This window comes from Bidens hawaiensis, unplaced genomic scaffold (assembly GCF_021521415.1).
Source record: "Bidens hawaiensis isolate Kalapana, Puna unplaced genomic scaffold, B.hawaiensis_p1.1 tig00027089_1, whole genome shotgun sequence".
NCBI classification, from domain to species: domain Eukaryota; kingdom Viridiplantae; phylum Streptophyta; class Magnoliopsida; order Asterales; family Asteraceae; genus Bidens; species Bidens hawaiensis.
The window spans coordinates 113,570-121,413 of record NW_027494370.1 but is presented as its reverse complement, the minus strand read 5'-3'; the positions used below and the strand labels follow the sequence as shown (position 1 = coordinate 121,413).

At 31.7% G+C, this 7,844-nt stretch overlaps 1 protein-coding gene across 1 annotated transcript; it reads right to left on the bottom strand.

The window, feature by feature from the left end:
* Positions 1-5,082: 5,082 nt before the first annotated feature.
* On the bottom strand, positions 5,083-7,336 carry LOC143574711 (protein FAR1-RELATED SEQUENCE 5-like). The gene is made up of 5 exons (XM_077059264.1): positions 6,618-7,336; positions 6,276-6,534; positions 5,462-6,034; positions 5,418-5,420; positions 5,083-5,334 (listed from the first exon to the last, which is right to left on the bottom strand). The coding sequence occupies exons 1-5, from the start codon at positions 7,334-7,336 to the stop codon at positions 5,083-5,085; spliced, it is 1,806 nt and encodes a 601-aa protein (XP_076915379.1).
* Positions 7,337-7,844: the final 508 nt, after the last annotated feature.

Below are 7,844 nucleotides of genomic sequence, written 5' to 3'. Positions count from 1 at the left end.
TTACTGACTTAGTAACCTTGAAGTGTGCTCGGGTAGACTTAGAGTATTTTACCAGTATATCTCAAATTCTTTTATTTATTATGTATTTAAATAACAAATATAATGTGAGCAAAGTAGATGTGAGAAACCAAGTGAGAGTAACCAACGAGACAGAAAATAACAAGAAGATATGAATCCAAAAAGCTTAACAAAAGAAGTAGAAAAGGTCGTTGAGAATCAAATGAGAGTAACCAAAGAGCAAGGAAAAACACAAGGTAAAAATAATCGTCTCTTTTACATTTTCTAAGACTTTCTAATATATTAATTTTATTTTGCTACGTTACTAAATCTTGTTTCATTTGATATTATAAAATCTTCAAACACAAAAACTTGTTTGAAGATAATGAGACACATGATGGCTCTGAAGATGAGGGAGATCAAACTCAAGGTAAGGGCAGATCCCAGTATGTGTTCTTAATACGTTCTACTAATTTTATACTGTTTTTCTTAGTAAAAAGTATAAAAATAAACGTTCTAACACGTTGTAATATAAAAAACCAATATTTCAAATTGCAGAAAAAGTTCCAATGACAGATGTGGTTAACAAGGCATTTAAGAATGACGATGGCATGATACAAACAGCTGATATAATTCAAGGTAAATTTTTATATTTTAAAATATTGATTATGTTAAAGTAAAAGTGAAAAATCATTACCATAAAATTGCAGTGACAGAAGTTGAAGAAAAAAATGAAGAAAAGAGATACAATCAAGGTGCAGAAACCCAAGAATATGCTGAAAGACAAATAGAAGAACCCATTCGAGGTAATCAATTTAAAACCCTGGTATTTTAAAAAACAATTTTTTGTTATTTTGATAATATACAAACAAAAAAAATTTAAAACCCAAAAAATGGTATGCAGTTACATAAGTGGAAGAATTAAATGCAAAAATTGGTGAGAGAACAAATATCAACGACTCTACTCAAGGTATTAACAAAAATGTTTTATATATACAAAAATCACAAAAAACACACACAAAAAAAATTGTATATTATAACTTAGTGGTACTATAGGGTTGGTTGATGTTAATGTTAAAGAAAACTATGAATACGACAGTGAAGACTTGGATTCAATGATAAGGAACACACCTTTTTCCAATCAAACAGCTCAATGAAGAACTCCTGAATCTAAATCAAAAAAATTGACCATTGTTGCTACATCTCCTACACCAGCTGCAAGTTATCATAAAATTGATAAACCACAGCGAGAAGAAAGAGAAAAAAGACTAGCACCAGCCTTGAAATCACCTTACTTGAACCGGGAAATTGGAATGACTGAAAAATAACAACTGATGAGCGGATTGTTTCACGATTTGTTATTGCTGGTCTTTCTGATAAACATAAATTTAAAGTGATTTACAAGTCGGACTCCGTCACTGCTTTCAAATTTGTGTTTGAATGCTTTTGTCCGGATATATACATCTCGGCTGGTGCTATGGATATTCACAACGAATTGTTGAATCATGAAGAGAAAAAGAGAGATGAAAAATTATCCCCGTTAAGATTTTTTGCTACATCAACGCTTCTAGTAAGTATTACTCCTTAATTTTATATATGCTAACAAAATGTATATAAATATTAATCATATCAAAATTTGTTGTTGATACATGAAACCAACCATTTACTATTTAAAGGAAGCTAATGTCAGTGATTATACAATACTGGAAGTTTTCACATACAACCTTGACAAGATATTGGCATTACATGAATACAAGTCTCTCGACCCAGTTACGCTGTTTGTTGTGCCAGTAGTTTTTGAAGACCATTTCTATGTGGTTGTTTTCAATTTGAAAACAGGTACAATCGTGCTGATTGACAACATGGCAAACGGTGATATATCAAAAAATGCTACATTTGAATCAGCTCAAGAAAAAACAGATGCTACAAAAAAAGCTTTTGAAGTAAGATACAAGGGTGTCCCAGAAAAACTGATAAACATATAACATTCAATAAACTGATTCAATGAGTATATTAAAAAAAATAAATAAATACGTTGTTTGCCCGCAGAGGGATGTTTTTTGCATGTACTTGTTGAGAAAGAAGCACCCGATTGCACCAATGTTGGAAATATCACAAATCAAGAGGCTGCAAATGGATTGGAGAACAAAAAGCAACACACTCGATTGTGGTGTGTTCGCTATAACACACATGGAAACTTACAAAGGAAAGTATCCGTGGACATCCGGATTTTATAAAGAGTGTCCAAGGCAGAAACGACAACCAAACGATTTGAGGGTAAAATACATGTCAAAGGTGTTACTATCCGACATCAACAAAGCCAAATCCGATTTAGTTAGACTAGCAAAGGAATTTGATGCATTATCTGACAACCAACTGTTCAGTAACAACATGTTAACTGCTAAAATTGATGAGAGGCCAGACGAATAAACCTGACAGGTGAGAAAAGATTGGGGAAAGCAAGTTTGACATGTCTATTACATTTTTGTATGGAAATAACCTTTTAATGAGTTTTTGCTTATACTTTCTGGTAGTTCTAAATAACTTGGTTTAATTAGATGTTACTTATACGTTCTATTATATTTTGTATGGAAATGACAGTGAAGACTTGGATTTATAAATTGGTATGCAATTTGGTTTCATTGTATTTTGTATGGAAATGACCTGTTAATGAGTTTGTGCTTATACGTTTTACGTAGATCTAAATAACTTGGTTTACTTATATCTTGCTTATAAGTTCTACATATTAAAACATAGAAAGTTATCAAAAAAAAAAACATATTACATAAAGCTAACACATTAAACAAAATAACATTAGACATAAAAACATATTACATAAAAAAACACATAACAAAGTTATGACAAAACACATCACACATTAGAAAAAGAACATACAACAATTATTGAGTAAAGACACAGAAAACACAGCTAATCCAATTTATTACATAATAGACTTGAGAAACTCTATCTTCAAATCAAGAGAGTAATTGAGAATTTTATCGCCTTACACAGATCTTTCAACTCATCCACCTCATTTTTCCCTGTGTCAATCAAAAACAAAGCACACAAATAGTTAATAGTACTACCTGGCATGTTTACTAGCAAATTTGTAATTTCATCCCTCATATCCATATTAACACCAGCGGTGTTGATAAACTCATCATGTAAAGCAGCACGATTCTTTATATCTTCCTGGATCTACGCTTGAATCTGTTTCAACAACAAATCTTTAGCTGATGAAGAAGACGACGATGAAGATGATGAACCCTCACAATCCATATCTTGTGGAATGACTTTTGTGTGGATAAGTGAAAAGGAGTGGTTGAAAATAAATAGATAAAAATAAAGGTATAAGACAAAACACTACAGTAAACGAAATTATTGGGAACAGTGAGAATCTTTCAAATATCACATATTGTTTGAAAGTACACGTTCATACACGTTCAAAATCAAATGCCATGTTGAATAAAAATGACAGATGTATGTAATTATGAAGTTACACGTTCTCACACGTTCTCATGGATTGCAATTTGAAAAAAAAAATGAAAGGTACAAGTAATTAGTCTGTATAAACTTTCGTCAGATTTTAAAGTAGTTATGCTACTATTACACGTTCTAAGAAGTTCCATCAAAATGTCAGTTTTGAAAAAAACACTTAAACGTTCTAATACGTTCCCTCAAATTGGCCACAAAAATATACCTAATGAAATGACAGATATTATATGTTAAAACACTAACCAGTTAATAATTACAATAAAAAAGAAATTATTGTGGAAAATGAGAATCTTTCAAATATTAACAATTTCTTTAATAATTTATGTATCTGACAAGCTATAAGTACACTTAGACGTCCTTATACGTTCCATCAATGGGAGTTTGAAAAAATTGATCACAAAAAAGTAAACCTAGATATAAATATACTGACAAACTAATTAAAGTAGAAAAAAGAATTGATTACAAATTGAAAAAAATGGTAATGTAATCATGCTACTAGCTGTTAAAATCTAACTAGATATAATTATTCTGAATTCAGATAATTTTGTATGACACTTGGGCTATAAAAAGAGAGCTAACACAACACACAAAAAACACACAAAAAAACACACCAACACCAAAAAAAAATGAAAAAAAATGGATTCTGGGAATGTTACTGTGAAGAGCATTTTCCGAGCAAGAATCAAAATTGAGCTTGCTGGAGACTGTAATCGGCTACGAGTGGTTGAAGAAATTCAAGGAAGTGTGAATGATGAAGCACCAAAAAACGATGTTCTGTACCAAGAAGTTCTGAAGAACCCTGATAGCAGCTTCAAGAAAGAGGCAACAACCTACCTGGAAAAGCAAGCTTCATGCTATGGTCAGCTTCATGATATTCTGGAGAAAACAGCTCACAAGGTGAAGGTGAATAAGAGAGTCAAGCGTGAAGATGCTCAATAGATCCTTGACAACAACTAGGGTTCGGGATGACGGCTGGTGTGGTGGTGTGGTGCTGGTGTGATGTGGTGGTGTAGTAGTTTAAAATAAGTTTGTAAATAGGTTATTTTGAAAAGTTTCTAGATGTGGTCCTCTTTTATAACCTCTGTGGAACCCGGTTTAATTTATCAACTGTTTTTAGTAAGTATTATTCACCCAGCTTACACGTTCCAGTACCCACAAAAAGCTTATATGTTCCAGAAAAATAAAAACATAAAAAGTTTAAAAAAAGAAAATATGAACAAAACAAGAACACTAAAAAACCTATTCTTCTCGAAGTTGATGACAAGTTCGGTTGTTATGACCATGTTGATGACAAACTTTGCATTCCCTATATTTTTTTGCCAGATCGACTTATAGCAATCTCTTTCTGTGATTTATTCCGTTTATGCGACCCACAACCCTTGTCTTTTATAACACTAGGCACACGGACAGACACCTCAGATGGTTGATCATACCCTAGAATAGCAGAAAACCTATCCCTTTTTGATAAATGAGTTCTTTTGTATCTTGTCTCATAGGCTTGTTTGATCATTATATTCATTTAATCCCTGACTTTGATTAACTCATCAACATCAGTTACATAGCTATTTATGAGATACTCGCCAGCCAATGTTATTTCCCTTGTATCTCTTTAACTTTTAAAAATTTGCCGTTACCGAAACTTGAAATAGGAGCAGTTCTAGGATTAAGACCATCATCTCTCTTCCAACGATCCACCATGTACTTTTTTGGAAATCTGGTAACTCTAAAGAGATTTAAAATATAAAGGCTGCGACGACATAATAATCCATAATGTTCAAATCTTTTACATTGACATGAAATAGTAGAGTCAATTCCGTCCTCACCTTCCTTCTTAAACAAAACCTGACACACAAAATATATAAAATACTTTACACATTCTGTCAAAAATTAAAAAATATGTGACAAAAATAAAAATCTATTAAAACGTTCTACAAAAAAAAAGAAAAAAAATAGTTTAACTATTTCATACCTCCAAACAGCCTGGGACATAAGCATTAAAGTCAAATACAGAAAACCTCACACAATCTTCTTCTTCTTCTTCTTTAGTGGATTTCAAGCATGCAACACCGCTTCTAATATGAAACATTTCATCTTGAAAATCATTAAAAATAGCCTTTGTATATATCAGCTCTGCTTCCTTCTCAAACGGGTTTGAACTAACCGGATCTGGATGCTTGTACATTGTATCATGATCATTTTTCCTACCATTGTGCCTTTGAATCTCCATACAATGATCAAAATGACTAAAGAAATCAATTACTGATAATTGTGAGTTAGAAACTTGACAAAAAAAATGATTTTCACTTTCTGATCTCGATGTAGTTCTTATAAGACCAGACAATGGTTCATCCATATAATACGCGGGGATCCAATCACATCTCATTTCAAACATGTCAGACAACCATTTATTTGTTTCGAGATCATATTCCTTCATTATAAGTTTCCACTGCGTCTCGAATTCAGATTGAGAAATTGCATCCGTCCAAACAATGTCACATATTTTACGTTTGAAATCTTCATTGTTACAAAGGGAAACACCAACCTGACGTTGCAAAAATAAAAATTTGTTAAATCGGTTAATATCATAAAAAATGGGTATATACGCTCTTATACGTTCTACTAGATTCATAACTGGTGCATACAAATAATACAAAAACTGATACATACTAAAAAAATGTTTACACGTTCTAACACGTTTTGTAAATATATGCAGCTATGTTTATACATTATAACACGTTCTAACACATATGGGTAATGCTTTAATACGATAAAAATAAAGTTACCTTGTCAGCAAGTTTTTTCATAATATGCCACATACATAACCGATGTCTCGAATTTGGTAAAACAAGGGAGATTGCTTGCTTCATTGCAGGATCTTGATCAGTAACAACCACCTTTGGGGCAATACCAAATGAATCAAGAAAAACTTTCAAAAGCCATGAATAAGATTCAATAGATTCGGACGATAATAACGCAACACCAACAGTAACATTCCGACAGTGATTATCAATGACAGTAAATGGTACAAAAACCATATTGTACCTGAAAAAAATTATATAAAAACTAATTAAAAAATGTGTAAAAATATAAAAAAGTAAAAAAACAATTGTATCAAATTGACATACTTGTTTGTCTTAAATGTTGCATCAAGTGATATAATATCTCTAAAAGCCAAATAATTTTTCTTTGAAATATCATAAGCCCAAAACAAACGATCTAACTCACCGTTAGTATTAACTGTATACTCAAACGAATAACCATCACAACATTTTTTCTTCCCACTTAATCTTTGTACAACCATTTCAGCATCATACTCGCCAATATAACAAGTTAAACTCTGTTTGAAATTCTTACAATCATCTTTTGTAGCCCCAACTTCCTCAAATCCTTCATACTTTGTCCTCATAATATTAAACGCCTTAACAGGGCCCAAATTCAATGTTGACATCTCATATATAATATCTTGTTGTACATGTGTCAACTTCCTATTTGATCGAACAAAATGCATATCATTTGCATGCACCATTTCATGATTATGTCCTTCAAAAAAATCATTTATTTCAAACCTCAACCCATCAACAGATTTTAGAAAAATTTGAGCTCGACAACCACACCTAATTGTTGGTCTCTTCCTTCTTTTATAATACGGTCTGCTGGAACGATCTTTTTTAGCCATAGAATCATAACGATTTGCAGGGTTGTGACCTTCTTTCGAACAGGTAAAATATGTAGACTTTAATAAACCCTCATTCATGTACGAACCTCCTTTACGAACACAAAAACCAGCTTTCTTTGCATATTCACAATAGAAATGATATGCATGATCAACATATTCAAAAACCATTCATTTTTCAGGTTTGCAAGATGCATTAACTTGAGGTATAACAAGATCTGATGAAGGATCTGATAAAAGAAAATTCAATCTAATACATTCTTATACGTTCTTATATGTTCGAAATCAAAAATGCAAAAACAAAAGTTCCTATTCACAATTTGCTATGAAAAAACACCAAATAATTTGAAGTCCAAAACAAAGCACAATTACTTCACCCCCAAAACTATACGCTCTTATACGTTCTAATAAAAAAAACCATTCATACTCGCGATTTGATATTAAGACAAATAATTTGATGTCTAAATCGATTCACAAATACTTGGCGCCTATACAAAAACACAAACATCAATCATATAATATACAAATAGAAAAAAATAACCTAAAAAATGATAAAATTAACTTATCAGTCCATAAAACCTACAGTATACAACTAAAAAACATCAAAATATTATCCTAATCACAAAAACTTGCCAATCCTATACGTTCTAATACGTTCTAAATCAAACAACAACCAAAC

Excerpts from the sequence above, each read along its gene's own strand:
- LOC143574711 (XM_077059264.1), bottom strand. The coding sequence starts at position 7,336 with ATGGTTTTTGAATATGTTGATCATGCATATCATTTCTATTGTGAATAT. Across the intron at positions 6,535-6,617 it reads GCAACATTTAAGACAAACAA|GTACAATATGGTTTTTGTAC; the intron begins GTATGTCAATTT and ends AATTTTTTTCAG. Across the intron at positions 6,035-6,275 it reads TGAAAAAACTTGCTGACAAG|GTTGGTGTTTCCCTTTGTAA; the intron begins GTAACTTTATTT and ends TTGCAACGTCAG.